At 40.6% G+C, this 18,430-nt stretch overlaps 1 protein-coding gene across 4 annotated transcripts in view; it reads right to left on the bottom strand.

Moving 5' to 3' along the window:
• The window catches only part of HELZ (helicase with zinc finger), a 172,012-nt gene that overhangs the window by 145,646 nt on the left and 7,936 nt on the right, over positions 1–18,430 (bottom strand). The window contains exon 1 of one of the 4 annotated variants that reach the window (XM_072991022.2): positions 14,936–15,152. The exons of 2 other annotated variants lie outside the window; for them this stretch is intronic. Coding sequence is in view for 1 of the 2 variants with exons in the window: in XM_072991024.2 (XP_072847125.2) it covers positions 526–741 (216 nt within the window). In the remaining variant the exon portion in view is untranslated. Of the gene's footprint in view, positions 1–525; positions 817–14,935; positions 15,153–18,430 lie in introns of those variants that run through there. One more of the 4 variants, XM_072991024.2, reaches the window with a different exon arrangement.

The following is an 18,430-nucleotide window of genomic DNA, read 5'->3' as shown; positions in this document are numbered from 1 at the left end:
TGTTATTGGCATGCAATCTTGACATTAATTTTATACCAGATGTTAAGCACAGTTTCCTGCTACCGCCATCTGGAACGTACCATCACACTCACCCTATACTGTACCATGCTTATCACCTTCTGTCAAAGAATCATTACAACAATTGCAATGCAATTTAATCACTTCAAACCTTTCTCTTGAATTAGCTTCTTTACTATGAGGGCACCACACAAAGACTATTTAAAGCAATATCATCTAAACAACAGACATTCAAATGTCATTTTACACCCACCACCCACCCCACAGAGAACTGCACTCAATAGTCCATGCATGTCTATCTTCCACAAAGGCTAAGAATATGAGAAGCAAGTACAGCATCCATCTCAGTTATACAGTCAAGGACCGAAATTTATTTATTAACCCTCAGAAAGGACTTCTTGCTGGACTGAGGACCAGTGTGATGTCAAGAAGGGCTTTCAATGTCATTTTGGCCTCATACAAGAAAAGTACATTCTTTGCAGTTTTGACTGGAAACATCAAAACCACAAGTTGCAAGGAAGAAGCTGTTCCATAGAGAAGGCTCTCAATTATGATGTGGTCAACTTCAGCCTGACATACTTCTGAAAAATGTGTGTGAGAGAGTACTGCCTGAGAGAGAGAAAAAAGGGCCTCTGTGCAGTGCTTCACTGCCACTTTGTAATTCTGCTCCCTGAGGGACTCACATGCTTGTTCACATGCCTTCTCTGGTCTTCTGTCTGCCATGATTCAACAACAGAAATCCTAATACAAATCAGGAGTGGTTTCAAATGCATGTTCCCCGTAACATGTAAAGGGCATTTCAATACACACTCACATGATTAAGTATGACCACCTAACCCCATATAGCCAATTGTCCCTACATTCTTATATCTCTATGAGCTGTAGGCTGTTTTTATCTGAAAACATTGCTAGCTACACAAACCTCTGAAATGAGGCAAGTCCCACCTGTTCCCACCTTCAACACAACTATTAACATTACTTCTAAAGACATGCTCTTATTCAGGGAGAATTTTCTAAACCCAAGTTGTTCCAAACAAATCATATAATTTGATTTCAGTGACACACAATCAGATCCCAAACTCATTTTGAAATTTAGTCCCTTCTCCTGATTTTGGCACTTAGGAGACCTAAAGGTTTTCTCCCATGAGCACTTATTTCAATAATTTTACAGTTCAGATGTGGGAGAGTCTAGCAAAAGCTCTGACAAAATTTAAAAATGGGATAAACGAAGGAAGGCAGTTTGAATGGTAAACCAGAGTAAAATGGACTTCTAGCACCAGATGAAAATATTCAGGCCCAACAAAGCTCCACAATGCCAATGCATGGGCTAATCAGCCCATGAGTGAAAACATCAGCCTGTCTGGCTAGGTGACAGATAGTGGTTTTACTAACCAACACCAGGAAAACCTACCACTCCTGGACCAAGAATGTAAACATATTTTGGAAGCTGACAGCCAACTTCTAATATAATAATTGATTTGTCAATAAAGTAGACCCAGTTTACATCTGTGGTAATTAAGTTGCTCCCTTTGCATTTATTCCTTGTTCACTCCCACATGGGAGCTATAATGATACTGTATAACACTTTTATGATCAAAAATACATTATTTAGGGCTCTAAATCAATTTTGAAGGTTTAATTTATCTGACTAATGATTGGAAAAATAACATTAAAGTTAATTTTACAAGAATCTCAGTATAAGAGTTATTTTTGGTACAGTTAAAGAACAGGGTGCTATGTACAATTAAACAGGCTTTCTTACTAAGGTTTTCATTCCCAGTTTGAAGGAAAGGGAAACGTTTCTTCATTCTTTATCACAGCAGTACAGCACTAAAAAAAGTGTGGGCTTGATTTTAGCATTTGCCTATTAAAATAGGCCTCAAACGAATTAAAGTTTCAAATTAATTAATTTACTCATCCAACTCTTCACCTTATTTTTGCCTATTTCTAATAGAAATCCCCTTACCCATGTACACGGAGGTTACTTTCAGATAAGTATTTATAAACAGTATCTCTAAACTGGTGCATTTCTGATGTTTTAGACCTTTAGCTCCTATCAGGAACAGCCAACATGGCCAGTGATTTGTGGAAGTTGGTGCATAGGATTTCCAACTCCATAATTTTCCATGTAGTTGTTTCCATTTATCTAGAAACATCTTACAAAATAATACTAGGTGGGGTCAGATGGAATGACAAGATGGATCAATGGATATATCTATACCATCTCTCATAGCCTTGGGGAGTGAGATTTTTATATTCTTTTTTTTGTTGTTGTTGTTAGAAGAGGAAAGTAAGGTTTTGTAGAGTTTTCCCCCTTCCAGAGTTTAAAAGAGGAGGGTATTTTCTTCCAGCAGCTCAAGGCAGATACAAGCAAGGAATCTGGACTGGGTCCTCTCAGGGAAACAGAATTGCTTTTCGTTCAATAAACCCAAGCATAGTTTCAACCTGTTTCCATTTTGGGAGCTCACTTACAAATCAAAGTATTTACAGTATTTGTAACTGAAAGCTTTCCTTCTCCAAAGTGCTAATTAATCTTCACAACACATAAATGTTTAGTAATTAGATTTCTATCCTTATGTTAGTCTTCTATGTTCACATCAACGCCAGGCTACATGCTATTCTGCCTTTAAACAATGCATAACCTTTGTTTATTTATTCAATTTAGATATTATTAAAACAATATTTTTAACCCAGACAGCTATCAAGGAGAAACAGCTGTATTTATTCATTTGAAAGTTCAGCATTTAAACGACTACAGAAAGCATGGGAAAATAGGCAATATAATTATTTACAGAAATAATAATTTGCATTTTCACAGAACTAGGTCATATTCTCAAACTGCTTCTTGTACGTATAATCTCTTTATTCCTTGTTTTAAAACATCAGATGCAAATATTCTCTTTTGCAAATATCTACTCTCTCAAGGAAGTGATAGGTCATACATACAAATCCAATTGCAATGTTATGCAATGCTCTATTCAAAGCCACTCTCATTCTACAAACACACCATTTCTCTGAAAATGGCAGGTGCTCATTTCATAAGTCAAAACATTTCTTGTTGCATACTGAGAAAGCTAATTCAGAACACTGTATCCTTTTAAAACATCTTTTAAACAACCACCTGACCAATTGTAGCAAATAAGTAATAAACATGTATCTTAGTTTTATTTACAATTTAAAAAAGAACTGAAGTATCTAAACTATGTACTTGACCTTTTCAAATACTGAATGAGGCATGAATAATTTGTGTGCAAATGCTTGGAAATGAATTTCTACTATGAAGAAATTCCAAAAAATACTAATACAGTATTAGAGGAAAAGCACAGACCTTTATCATACAAAAATGTTTAACTTTCTTTTTATAGCTTACCCCATATCTGATGTAAATTTCTAGATTCAAAGGCAAAATTGGGACTATTCACTATTAATTCATAACTTGTCAAATTTATTAACTCCTTAATTTAACCATAATTTTCAGCAGAAGGCAAGTGAAGAAAAAAAATCATAATTACCATCGCCAATAATCTTTGGTTTATTCAAGCTGCCCTTGCATATTTGTGACAAAGCTAGAAGTTTTTAATATCAAGTTGGGAGAAAACCACAACTGAAACAAGGGGATAAGTACCTCATGTTCTGAAGAAATCACATTTAAAATACCATATGTTATGCCACTACTGAACCACGTGGAACTCATTCACATCTGCTCAGTATGTTGTATATTGCAGAGCACACTGCTTGAAAAAACAAAATCTTCCACTGATCACTGTCTCTGTGATGCTTTACTCTCCGATGCATTTGTTCTCATCATGGGGGAAGGGGAAGTGTTCCACCAACTCACCCCATGCACTAGGTTTTATACAACTAAGTGAAAAGAAGGACTGTGAAGGGCTTGTTCTGCAAAGAGCACCATATATAGGTATCACTGCAGTTTAGGACTAAATTTATTCTCAAGGGCCATTATGGTCACTGTACAACTGTGTGTCATGTTAAAAATATCCCGGAAATTTAGCTCAGCAACTTTCAAGGGCTCTCCCAGTTTTCCATGTTGGTACTGTGCAAAAGGTAGCCAAGAAAACCATTTTATTTTTGTCATCTGCTGGACGGCCAACTTAAGTCTTGTTGTTTCAGCTGCGCAAAGGAGAAACAAAATTTCACACCCTCAGGAAAGGTCTTGTCTTGGGAGACAAGGTTTTTCTCCCCACTGAAGCACTCCTACAAAGCACTCCAGGGAACATAATAAAACACTGGTTTGCATCAAGCAGTGTCGAGAGACACACAGCAATTGAGACAGGTTGTCCTGTGGCAATTCAATGTGCAGGAAGGAAAAAATGCAAATACAAACAGCTATGATTTTTTGCTCGGCCTTCTGGGATAACACATTACTAGCAATCCTATCAACATACCCTTGGGGGTTCTGTTTCAAAAACTATTCAAAACTGATTCACAGACAGCAGTGAGCATATATCCTTTAATATGAACCAATGTCTTAGGTACATAAACACTTGTTCTCATAGGCCTCACCAGCACCCCAGGATTGTGACATAAGATTATTCTGTCCAATTTCAGATTATTGCCCTCCTCCCCACTCTCACAGTAGCCCTGTACAACACAAATGCCACACTGTTCAGAACAGGCCTCAACCAGAGGTCTCCAAACTTTTCAATATTTTAAAGATTTTCAAGGGACAAAGATGGGAATGGGGACCCAAGCAATCCCCCACCCCCGCTATCTTTGCAAAGAGATTGCTTGGTTCCCATTTCCCTCCACTTTCTGTGCCCAGGTATAGAAACAGCAAATCCTGACAAAAACGATCCCCCACCCCTACTGTCTTTGCAAAGTTGGGGATTGCTTGGGTCCCCCTTCCCTCCTTTTCCTATTCCTGGGCCGGATAAAAAGGCAAGACGGGCCAGATATGGCCCGTAGTTTGGAGACCCTTGCTAGAGCATACCCCCTCTGGGGGTAAACAGGTTTGCAGCAGGAAGAGAAGAGAAAGGTCAGTTTTCCAAACCATTTTAAGCAGTGCATCCAACAGACACAACACAGTCAAGTCTGCATCAAAGCTGCAAATTGCCATTTATTAAAAAATGCTCAGCTGTGGACGTGCCTGGAAGTGAAAGGAAAGTCCGATGCTGGAAAGAAAAATACTGCATAGGAACCTGGAATGTAAGATCTATGAACCTTGGGAAGCTGGAGGTGGTCAAACAGGAGATGGCAAGAATAAACATAGACATCCTGGGCATCAGTGAACTAAAATGGATGGGAATGGGTGATTTCAACTCAGATGATTATCATGTCTACTATTGTGGGCAAGAATCCCGTAGAAGGAATGGAGTAGCCCTCATAGTCAACAAAAGAGTGGGAAAAGTCGTAATGGGATATAATCTCAAAAATGATAGAATGATGTCAATACGTATCCAAGGCAGACCTTTCAACATCACAATAATCCAAGTTTATGCACCAACCTCCATTGCTGAGGAGACTGAAATTGAACAATTTTATGAAGATTTACAACACCTTCTAGAACTGACAACGAAGAAGGATGTTCTTCTCATTCTGGGGGACTGGAATGCTAAGGTAGGGAGTCAAGAGATAAAAGGAACAACAGGGAAGTTTGGCCTTGGAGTTCAAAACAAAGCAGGGCAAAGGCTAATAGAGTTTTGTCAAGAGAACAAGCTGGTCATCACAAACACCCTTTTCCAACAACACAAGAGGCGACTCTACACATGGAAATCACCAGATGGGCAACATCGAAATCAGATTGACTATATTCTCTGCAGCCAAAGATGGAAAAGCTCTATACAGTCAGCAAAAACAAGACCTGGAGCTGATTGCGGCTCTGATCATCAGCTTCTCATAGCAAAATTCAAGCTTAAACTGAAGAGAGTAGGAAAAACCACTGGGCCACTCAGGTATAATCTAAACCAAATCCCTTACGAATACACAGTAGAAGTGAAGAACAGATTTAAGGAACTAGATTTGGTGGACAGAGTGCCTGAAGAACTTTGGATAGAGGCTCGTAACATTGTACAGGAGGAAGCAACAAAAACCATCCCAAAGAAAAGGAAATGCAAGAAAGCAAAGTGGCTGTCCAACGAGGCCTTACAAATAGCAGAAAAGAGAAGGGAAACAAAATGCAGGGGAGATAGGGAAAGTTACAGAAAATTGAATGCAGACTTCCAAAGAATAGCAAGGAGAGACAAGAGGGCCTTCTTAAATGAACAATGCAAAGAAATAGAGGAAAATAACAGAAAAAGAAAAACCAGAGATCTGTTCAGGAAAATTGGAGATATTAGAGGAACATTTTGTGCAAAGATGGACATGATAAAAGACAAAAATGGAAGGGACCTCACAGAAGCAGAAGACATCAAGAAGAGGTGGCAAGAATACACAGAGGAATTATATCAGAAAGTTTTGGATATCCCGGACAACCCAGACAATATAGTTGCTGACCTAGAGCCAGACATCCTGGAGAGTGAGGTCAAGTGGGCCTTAGAAAGCCTGGCAAACAACAAGGCCAGTGGAGGTGATGGCATTCCAGTTGAACTATTTAAAATCTTAAAGGATGATGCTGTTAAGGTGCTACATTCAATATGCCAACAAGTTTGGAAAACTCAACAGTGGCCAGAGGACTGGAAAAGATCGGTCCACATCCCAATATCAAAGAAGGGCAGTGCCAAAGAATGCTCCAACTACCGGACAATTGCACTCATCTCACACGCCAGCAAGGTTATGCTCAAAATCATACAAGGTAGGCTTCAGCAGTATGTGGACCGAGAACTCCCAGAAGTACAAGCGGGATTCTGAAGGGGCAGAGAAACTCGAGACCAAATTGCCAACATGCGCTGGATCATGGAGAAAGTCAGAGAGTTCCAGAAAAATATCTACTTCTGCTTCATTGACTATGCAAAAGCCTTTGCCTGTGTGGACCACAGCAAACTATGGCAAGTCCTAAAATAAATGGGCTTGCCTGACCACCTTATCCATCTCCTGAGAAACCTGTATGTGGGACAGGAAGCAACAGTTAGAGCTGGATATGGAACAACGGATTGGTTCAAAATTGGGAAAGGAGTACAACAAGGCTGTATATTGTCACCCTGCTTATTTAACTTATATGCAGAATACATCATGCGGAAGGCTGGACTGGAGGAATCCCAAGCTAGAATTAAGATTGCAGGAAGAAATATCAACAACCTCCGATATGCAGATGATACCACTCTGATGGCGGAAAGTGAGGAGGAACTAAAGAACCTTGTAATGAGGGTGAAAGACGAGAGTGCAAAAAACGGTCTGAAACTCAACATCAAAAAAACTAAGATCATGGCCACTGGTCCCATCACCTCCTGGCAAATAGAAGGGGAAGATATGGAGGCAGTGACAGATTTTATTTTCTTGGGCTCCATGATCACTGCAGATGGAGACAGCAGCCCCGAAATTAAAAGATGCCTGCTTCTGGGGAGGAAAGCAATGACAAACCTTGACAGCATCTTAAAAAGCAGAGACATCACCTTGCCAACAAAAGTCCGAATAGTCAAAGCAATGGTTTTTCCTGTAGTGTTGTATGGAAGCGAGAGCTGGACCATAAAGAAAGCTGACCGCCGAAGAATTGATGCCTTTGAATTGTGGTGCTGGAGGAGACTCTTGAGAGTTCCCTGGACTGCAAAGAGAACAAGCCTATCAATTCTAAAGGAAATCAACCCCGAGTGCTCATTGGAAGGACAGATCCTGAAGCTGAGGCTCCAGTACTTTGGCCATCTCATGAGAAGAGAAGACTCCTTGGAAAAGACTTTGATGTTGGGAAAGTGTGAAGGCAAGAGGAGAAGAGGACGACCGAGGATGAGATGGTTGGACAGTGTCATCGAAGCAACCAACATGAATTTGACACAACTCCGGGAGGCGGTGGAAGATAGGAGGGCCTGGCGTGCTCTGGTCCATGGGGTCACGAAGAGTCGGACACGACTAAACGACTGAACACACACAAAAAATGTTGCTTGAATTCCTGGGCATGTTTCACCTAACTATGTGAAACCAGCACCAATCTGTCACCACAAAGTGCTTGATTTTCCTTATGCATATGGTAGCCTATGTTTTTTGATCAACCAATTTCTTTTTCCTGAAGTTCGGAGAATTTGTGGGAAATGGTACATGACTCATTAAGTGAATATTTCCCAAGCTACTGCCCTCTAGATCTTTTGGACTGTAATTCCTATCAACAAAGCCAATCGTCAGGGTTGTCATTCCTAAATAGCTGGAAGGTACATGGGAATAATGTTTTAAACTGTCTGTTTGCTGTTAGGCCCAGCTAGGAAAGCAAAAACATCACAGTGGGAAGGGGTATTAGTGCTGGGACTCTAGGAAGGAGCCACAGGTGCTGCTATGAGAAGATAACAGCACCTGTGCTTCTGTTCGCTTCATGTTTCTGAAATTGAAGCAAATATCGTTCAGGGATCACTTGGAGAAGAAGTACCCCCAACAGCTCAATGCTACAGTACAAAGGTCGTCAACCCCCGATCCATGGTCTGGTGCCGGTCCGTGGCCTGAGCTGGACCGGGCCGTGGAGACAGACCACGTGCCCCTGCACACACTCCCCTCCCCACAGCTGCTCTGCGTGCACACATGCGACACCACCAGCATGAGCGCTCCCACAGCCTTCCACGCATGTGCCCAAGCGCCCGCGTAAAGGGGTGGGTGGGCACACAAGAGGGCATGCAGGCGCTCCTGCACATGTGCGAAGGGGTAGGAGAGCGCTCACACCGGCGCTGGCACACAAACGCATGCTCCCCCCCACTTCACGCATGCGCCCGAGAGTGCGAGAGCGCAGGGGGGTGCCCAGCCTTCCTCAGAGCCTCAGCCAGTCCACGGTCCCAAAAAGGTTGGGGACTGCTGCTATAGTACATGAGCAGACTCTCCAAACTATGAATTCAAGTTTTCAACTACGTACACAGTGGACAACTTACTGAAAGCACATTAAAAAATTATCTGAAAACAGCAGCTGCAAACAAGAAGAAATAAATTTGTTTCTGTCACTCTAAGAAGTCACAGATGATACTGGGAATGGAGGCAGTTGTTGGCTGAGAATGAAGAAGCATGCGAAGAAAAACATCTAGCTCACTTACTATAATATAAACATCAACCTTTCTTGACACATAAGAAGCTGTGAAAGAATCATTTCATGGTTGGATAAATGGCTCAGCAACAAGCCAAAAATAAACATGTAAAAGGGAATATGCTTAAAGCCAGAACCAAAATGAAAGTTTATCATTTGGGAAGCAGCTCACTGGTAATGCTCTACTACAATGTACAGTGGTGCCTCGCTTAACGATTGCTTCGTACAACGAAAAATTCACTTAACGATGGCTTTTTCAGAGTGATCTTGTGCTTCACTTAACGATTTTCCCTATGGGCAATTTTCACTTAACCATTTCGGGACCATGCTTCACTTAACGATGACAGTTTTAGGTCCCCTTGTTTCGCTTAACTTTTTTTTTACAGCCCCGTTTTTGCTATTTTTAAAATATTCTAAAATGTTTAAAAAATGTTTAAAGTGCTTGGAATCGTTAGTGCACCTAATAAAACCTTCGTTAACTTAATTTGGTTTTGTTTTGAGTCTTTTTGAATTTTTTGTGAATTTTTTCCCCCATTGAAATAGGCTTCAATGCATTTCAATGGGTTTCGCTTAACGTTTTTTCCTATGGGGATTTTCGCTTAAGGATGGTAATCCGTTCCAATTGGAACGGATTATCCGGTTTTCAATGCATCTCTATGGGAAATGGTGTTTCGCTTAACGATGTTTTCACATAGCGATGTGTGGTTTTTTTGAACCAATTAAAATCGTTAAGCGAGGCACCACTGTATTGCAGTATTGGATTATTTAATGCATTCACAAAAATAAATTTACAATTAATGTAAAACACAACAAGTGAAACAGAAATCCAGTCAAGTAACCTGTTTCATATACCTTTCCAGTTCATGATAACATATGGAGAGAGAGAGAGAGAGACAGAGAGACCTCACTGTGTAACAACATGGGGGATAATGATACTGACCTGTCTTCTGAACGGATGTTATTATTGCTACAGTTTGTCCTCCCCTTCTCTACCAAAATAAACTCAGAGCAGCTCACAAGATTTTAGAATACAACAACAGATCACAGCCATAACTCAAATGAATAATTTATCCATTGCAAAAATTATTTTGGTAACATACGTAAAATATGTTGAGCACTCTAAAGTTTTATACAAATGGTAAATATTATGAATATTAATATGCCCTGCAGTCTGTCTGGTCCTTCTGCTAAGATACAGCCGGATATATTTTCACCTTTCCATGTTTCCCATTTTAAATTATTCAGCTTTTGATACAATGATTACAATCCTGTTATTTAGTGCAATAAGTCATAGTACAGTGGGGTCTTGACTTGAGAACTTAATCCATATTGGAAGGCGGTTCTCAAGTCAAAAAGTCTGTAAGTCAAGTCTACATTGACCTACAGGGCATTAAAAACCGATTAATCCCATAACAGGCTGTTTTTGTTCCATTTTGGTTTTTTTCTGGTCTGTAAGTCAATTCTCAGGCTGCAAGTCAAACCTAAATTTTGCGGCCAGAGAAGTCTGTAACTCAAAAAGTCTGTAAGTCAAGCCGTCTGTAAGTCAAGGGTCCACTGTACAGAAAGCCCACTGAATCAGTAGAGATTTTGAAAGTCAACTCCTCTGCAAGTTCCATTGACTGAAATGGACTGGCTGATTACACTAAAGTAGATCATGACTAGAGTAGGCTGAATTGAATCAATGGAATTTATGAAGGAGATGGCTCACCCAATCTGTACTGACTGAATGGGCCTAACTCTAAGCAACTTGCTATACTAAACAACAGGATATAACCCAAACCTGTTTGTCTTTTTCCTCCAAGAGAAAATGCCATGAGTTACATTCAGAGCTCTTAAGGACAACACACTTGCGAAGTCTATATTTTGCATATACATTGCCAGTTTGATCCCCTTGACACAGTATGGTAAAAAGAAACAGCACTAAGTGTCATACTTACTGTTCACCTAATTGTTCCAATCTACAGAAAGTCCAGCAAGGATATGGATGAAACCTGACTAGTTCCGCAACACACAAGGAAATATATACCAATCCGGACTGACACTATGGCATTTTTCAAATGCATTTACCAGATCTTTGGGTGGTGAAGGTGAGATGTCATGGTCAATGCTCTATATCAGGGGTCTGCGAACTGGTCCCAGTCCATGACCTTGGAATGACAGGGCCACCGAGACAGATTTTGAGGGCCAAAGGAACGCACACATACGCGATATGCGCACTCCAAACCACCCACACAAGCCTACCCCACGCACAGACGTACACACGTTTCCTGCATGCATGGACACATACCTCTGCCCACCCGCACAGACGCCTGTCCACACGCACACATGCCTGCCACCACCCCGTCCTTTGGAGAATGGTCTTTAACTAAACCGGTCCCTGGTGTCAAAAAGATTGGGACTCACTGCTCTACATGGTCCAATGAGAGATTTTAAATAGTTCTGAAGCTAGGTGAAGAAAGGTCTTGGGCATTCATTTTGGTATTCCAATGGCTTCCCTCTTTTTAAAGACCTCACCAAAGCATCAGCAATTGATGACTGACAACAATTACTGACAACAAAAACAGTAAACCACTTCCTGAAATTATCAGTCCATGTTTTCAAAATGAACTGAACATATCACTTGAAGATATTTTGTAACAGCAGTGACTATGGAAGAAACCATGCTCAAAAAAAGAAAGAAACATACCTTTAAAAATAAGCTTATGGTAAAGTGAAATGCCCAAAATCTTTAAAATAATTGCTGAGAACAAATTATGGAAACACTTATAATAGAAATAAACACCTAAGAAACCCACAGAACTTTGTTCTAAGGAAAATTTAAGTTAGTTGAATTTCTGTCCTTTCCTTCCACGTATTCCTGTGTGTAATAAAACTTCAATAAAAAGACAGTGTAAACAGAAATTTTATCTATTTTGAGATAAGAGCCAAGGGCATTTAGGTTGCTTTAGTGACACTAGCAAATTTTAAGGAGGGACGGACAAAACTGACTAACAATCTTTCCAGCTCTTCAATCTGACAGTCATGAAAATTATCACTGGGGGCCACCATCCTGGACACCCAGTGTGGTGTAATGGATAAAGTGACAGGGTAGGACTCAGGAGGCCTACGTTCAAATCTCCATTCAGCCATGAAAACCTATTGGGGGTGTAGAACTGGTAAAGCCACTCCTTAAATATCTTACTCATAAGAGTCACTATAAGTCAATTCTGACTTGATGGCACATAACTACACCACCATCCTGCTCTCCCTGCCATTTGAAATACAATATCACATGACAGATTTGTTTCAGGGCAATACTGGAAATTTAAAAAATGGTATCCATAGGCTGAACAGAAGCCAGAGAAGTGATTCTCCTTTCCTGACGGTCAAAGGAAGAAGAGGAAAGGCAGTTTTCTCATTTATTCTTTTGCCATTAAATCCATGCATTGACATTTCAACCAAAGGTGCTATATTTCCAGCCAAATTCTACTTTGGCTATGTACTGTACACAATTCCTTCCCATGGGAACCATGACATAACTAAAATTATTTAACCAGAACGTTTGAGCTACAACTCCCAGAACCCTGCCTCAGCCACTATGGCCAGTGGCCATGCTACATCCACACAGATCTCGGTACTCTAGTCCTTTTCAAGCCCTAAATTTAAAATTCTATATATATATCCTTCCAACAGAAGAACACACCTCAACTGCAACTGAAGTGCTGATAAATTCTTCCCTCATACCCTGTAGAAGATGAGTTTTATAAGCACTCTGTTCATATTTATACAGGGACTGGAAGTGTTGTTAAAGGGCCCATTGCCTAATCCATGAAGTAAGAAGCTGAACTGCATCTCTGAGGCATCCTGCCAATTGCTCTGTTGCTTGCTTTCCACAATGGAAAAACTTTTCGCCTACATTTCCTTACATGCCAATGGAAGTCAGTCTCAAGGCCAACACTACTGACCCTTCACCCTTTCCACAAAATACAGCCCTTGCTAAAAGATGTAGCTACCAATCATAAATTTTATTTATTTATTTTAACTTATATGCCACCCACACTACCCAAAGGTCTCTGGGCATGTATTATGAGCATGTATCTGTGTTGCCCTCATTGTGAATATTTTTGACTATGCAGCAACTGTATGTGCACTGCCCTGGAAAAGCAATTAACTGTTTATCAGCCTCCAAAGAGATCCATTGCAGCTGATAAATGAAACTAGACAGCTGCAAGAGAAAATATGGTCTTGGGAACTTCTGATCAGCATTGTGACAACTTGTGCAAGTTATAGGTCAGGAACAAATGGACCACCAGATTTTGTGAGGCAGTAATATCTATCAGCCCAAGCACAGGTAATGGTGGGAGATGATGGGAGCTGCAGTTCACAATTTCCAGAAAGCCACATATTGCTCTAAAGTCTTCTATCATGCCTACAACAATCTATCATGTGATGTCATCAATCTATCATGTGATGTGGAAGACGCTCAGTAAAAACAGTCACCGTATACTTAAGCAAAAGTTTGAACCAGCAGGGTGTAACTTTTGATAACAAAATTCCACAAACACATGGTCCAGCCAGAAGAAGGGTGCAAGTGATTTACCAATTGTGGGTCCTTTCAGGCATGCTATTGAGATGCCTACAAGTCTCTTTAAGACATCACAAGGACTGTTTTTCATCAACATTAACTGAAACCTCCAGTTCACATGATTTTAAAATCTGCTCCCATCCCAAATAGTTCTAATCCACAACCATAAAAAATTGTTTTAAAATAAGTAAGAATGGTTGATTATCTCAGCAGGTGTATGCTACATAAAACATAAAAAATTAGTAATTAGACTAATAGTCATGTAACACCTGACACTTTTTCATATCAGGAGTTGATATTACAGAAAATCACATGTTAAATAAAATGTGTATGGTTAATCCCTTTACCTTTCCCCCCTTTTTGATTTATTAAGAAATCAGAGTGTTTCCACAGACACTGCTGTTTATATACTCCATATAATTTACACTTCAAAATTACTGAAGTTCATATTAGTTGAACATTTTTTTCAAGCTTGAAGATCATAATGGACAGACAGCTACGGTCACCCAACAAAAACAAGAACCGTGGATCCTAGCAAGAATTAAATAGAATCCAGGATGGATACAAATCAATAACTTCTTTAATCAAATTGATTTAAAATCAATTTTTTAAAATTTAAGTAATCACAAATCCTTTTTTTAAATTTAAATCATGATTTAAATCAATTTTATTTAAATCAAATCCACCCTGGTGAAATCCATCCAAGATAATTAACAGCATGAGCAAGCTGATCAATATAAGGACCAGCTCTTTTGAAAAACAATACAATGGGACAACAGCAGCCCATTAATGCTTTCCTCCATCAAAAAGATCCCACACACTATAATATAAACAAGCATTCAACAAAACAACCAGATATACTACAAACAAACCATCTTCCATCTTGTAAATGTGTTCCAAAGTTTCTAGGGCACTACAATAATTCACCTTTTAATGTCAAAATACAATATGGTCATGGCTGATGACACCATCAGACTTACACACTGTAACTTTACATTACTGGATTTCAGCCAGTACATATTTCCTTTACATACTTACCATTAAATCCTTCCAAGGAATGTCAGGATTCCCCAGAATGTGGTTTGAAAACCACTGCCCTAATGGTATATAAACTAACCACAAGGCTCAAACTGAGTACAGTATTATTCAAAACACAATATAAATCATGATGCAGAAAGACTTGATTTACTCATGTGATACCTCCAAAAAAGTTATTGCTATAATTTTAAAACATATTTCTCAAAACATACATTTTTACACCCATCCTGCTGCGATTGCCTCCATTTCCAATAATCCTCTATTCACTGACACATCCAAAGTCTGAATGTGTGCACTTTCAGAGAGATAAGGGTTTGACACTGTCTAAACAAAGTTGAACAGAGATAACAGATTGCTACTCTAAAGGAATATAAGCATTGCCCCCCCCCAAAAAAAAACCCTACTGAAAGCAAGCACAGAGATGTTAGTAGGGCTTCCAAGAACTTTCAAAGCTTATCTTGGTGAAAGAAAAAACAGCTCTAAGAATAACTGCAGTCAGTTAAACAGTGCTGTTGATCAGGCAGCTTACTTGTCTCCATATACAGTACTACTGTTAACTAGTTATATGCCTCTGAACCACAATTTTTCATAGTATCTGCTAGATTACAAACTGGGGAGACGGAAAGATAAATCTAAGCAATCTATACAGAAGCCTCCATAAAACTGAGACCACAATCTCAACTGGACACTCTTTTCAAAACTTTAAAAACAGATTATATGAAAATCTTGTTTCATAATACAGAATCAGAATTTACAATCCTTATTCTTTGAACGAAGACATTTGAAATGAAAACTATTGCTACCTAGGGCTTTTAAAAAACATTTTAAGAATTTTTTTAAAAATCGAATTTAAATTTTATAACCCTTGTGCTTCATTTTTGTACCATTCATTAAAGTAACTGTAACACTGCAGGCTAATTGCTTTCTTCTGACATTCTTCTTCAACAATGAGATCATAAAAAAGTACAAGGGTCATCAAGTCAATCCCCTGACTAAGCAGAAAAGTTAAAAGTAAAATAATCTCTGACCAATTCACTGGCCAATCAGTCGAGATGGAGAGTGCAGGATCTGTTGCACTTGTAACGGCATGTTTGTTTTCTTGCCAATGAGATGCCTGGGTAGAAATGCTCTAAATGTTAGTTGGTGGTCCCCTTGGAAGACAAGGTCCGGCAGCTGGAGGCCTGTGTTCTAATCTCCGCACTCTTAGGGAGCAGGCTGGGTAGGTGGGGCCTTGGAAGACAGCCCATCTAGGAGAAGGAAAACTCCGATCTCGAACCGCCACTGCCTTGTGACTATATCCACTGATGGAAAAGGCTTCAGGAGTTAACCTCAAGGCAAAATCTGGAGCCAGAATCCCGGAGGCAGTTCATGTTGTTCTGGCAACTCCTGCGACGTTGCTGGAACCAGTTGTATTGGCTCCTGCCTTTCCACTGGACTATTTCAGCGACGTGGAGAGGGGGGATTTGCTGCTTGGGTAACAGCCTATCCTCCATATTATTTTACCCAGGCTTCGTGCTCTGGAGAGGACACTCCAGCTTTGCATACAGCGTCGAAACAACACGGGAAGTAGCAGTTACCGGTTATAAGTCTTTGCTTGACTGGCACAGAGCATGATGCCAGGGGCTACTTCCGACAGTGGAAGAGGTCACTGCACCTCACTAGGTAGCCTACCGCCCGCCTTAAACTGGGCAGTCCCCAGCCAGTAAGGTGCTACCTCACTGCGGTCTGTTAACCTCACAGAGTGCGTGGGGTTTAGAATGAAAGCTGACAAGCAGATCAATAACTCTGCACCATGCAACAATCATAAGAAAACTTCTACCCAAAAGTTGGGCACCTGGAATATTCGGACAATGAGCCCTGGCTTTTCTGACAACCTGCAGGAAATAGACGACGTGCGCAAGACAGCTGTTACTGACATGGGACTGAGTAGACTGCAGATGGACGTTGTTGCCCTTCAAGAGATGAGATTGCCAGACATAGGATCTGTCAAAGGAAAAAAAATCATCTTCTCACTCTTCTGGCAGAGAAAACCATTGAATGAGACCAGGAAACATGGTGTTGGCTTTGCGGTCAGAAATAGTCTGCTGAGATCCACCTACTGTGGGGAGTGAAAGAATCCTGTCTCTGCAGCTCCACTCATCAGCGGGACCGGTCACCCTCATTAGTGCATATGCACCAATACTGTCATCCACAACAGAAGTCAAAGACAAATTCTACGACAATCTGGCAGCTACTATCAAAAAAATCCCAGAGATAGAACCACTGTTCATTCTCAGACACTTTAAAGCTAGAGTTGGTGCTGGTCACAATTCTTGGCCCAGTTGTCTAGGCCGTTTTGGCATTGGGAAGATGAACAAAAATGGCCAACACTTGCTGGAGTTTTGCTGTTATTATGGTCTGTGTGTCAGCAATACGTTCTTGAATACGAAGCTTCAACACAGAGTTTCCTGGAGACATCCAAGATCCCAGCTCAATTTGATCCTCACTAGACCTTCTAGCCTTCCTAGTACAGTATTATGATCACACACAGTTATCAGGATGCTGATTGCGATAGTGATCACTCCATGGTGTGTAGTAGAGTAAAACTGTGAGCAAAGAGATTTATCACACAAAAAAGGAAGACCACATATTGACATCAGCAAGACTCGCGATCAGAGAAAAGTGGAGGAATTTGCCCAAGCGCTTGAGGAAACTCTTATAGGTCCGGCTGATGCAAATGCACCTGAACAAGGGGAACATTTCAAGAACATTTATAACACTGCCTTGTCCACATTTGGTAAGAAGACCAAAAAGACAGCAGACTGGTTTGAAGCCCATTCAGAGGAGTTGATGCCAGCCATCGAGGATAAGAGGAGAGCTCTAGCAGCATACAAAGCCTGTCCTAGTGAGTACAACTTGCAGGTTCTTCGACTTGCTCATAGCAAAGTCCAACAGACTGCCAGGACCGAGCACAGCAGATGGAACGCTGGGTGCAGCACTACTCTGAGCTATATTCCAAGAGAATATAGTGACCAAAGAGGCACTAAATAACACTGTGTGCCTGCCTGTCTTGGAAGAGTTGGACAGTGAACCAACTTTAGCAGAAATAAAAGCGGCCTTGGATTCCCTCACCTCTGGCAAGGCACCTGGAAAGGATAACACCCCTGTTGAAGTGCTGAAGTGCTGTAAAGAGATCATCACCACCGAGCTGTATGAAATCTTTTGTCTTTGCTAGAGGGAAGGTGGAGAACCACAGAACATGAAGGATGCAAACATCATCACATTGTATAAGGACAAAGGTGACAGGGGCAACTGCAATAACTACCGTGGCATCTCTCTTCTCAGCGTTGTAGGAAAGCTGCTTGCCCGTGTTGTACTGAGGAGACTCCATGTGCTTGCAGACAGAGTATATTCAGAATCACAGTGTGGATTTTGAGCTAATAGATCCACCACTGACATGATATTCTCCCTCAGACAGCTGCAGGAGCCTTCACGGATCTCACAAAGGCCTGTGATTTGGTTGGCAAGGACAGCTTTTTTAAAATACTTCCCAAGATCGGATGTCCACTTAGACTCCTTAACATCATCAGGTCTTTTCATGAGGAAATGAAGGGCACTGTAGTTTTTGATGGCTTAACATCGGATCCCTTTGACATCCGAAGCGGAGTGAAACAGTGCTGTGTCCTCGCACCGACCCTGTTTGGGATCTTTTTTGCTGTCATGCTGAA

The sequence above is a fragment of the Pogona vitticeps genome, chromosome 2, assembly GCF_051106095.1.
Source record: "Pogona vitticeps strain Pit_001003342236 chromosome 2, PviZW2.1, whole genome shotgun sequence".
Lineage (NCBI taxonomy): Eukaryota > Metazoa > Chordata > Lepidosauria > Squamata > Agamidae > Pogona > Pogona vitticeps.
This window is presented reverse-complemented; position numbering and strand designations above follow the sequence as displayed.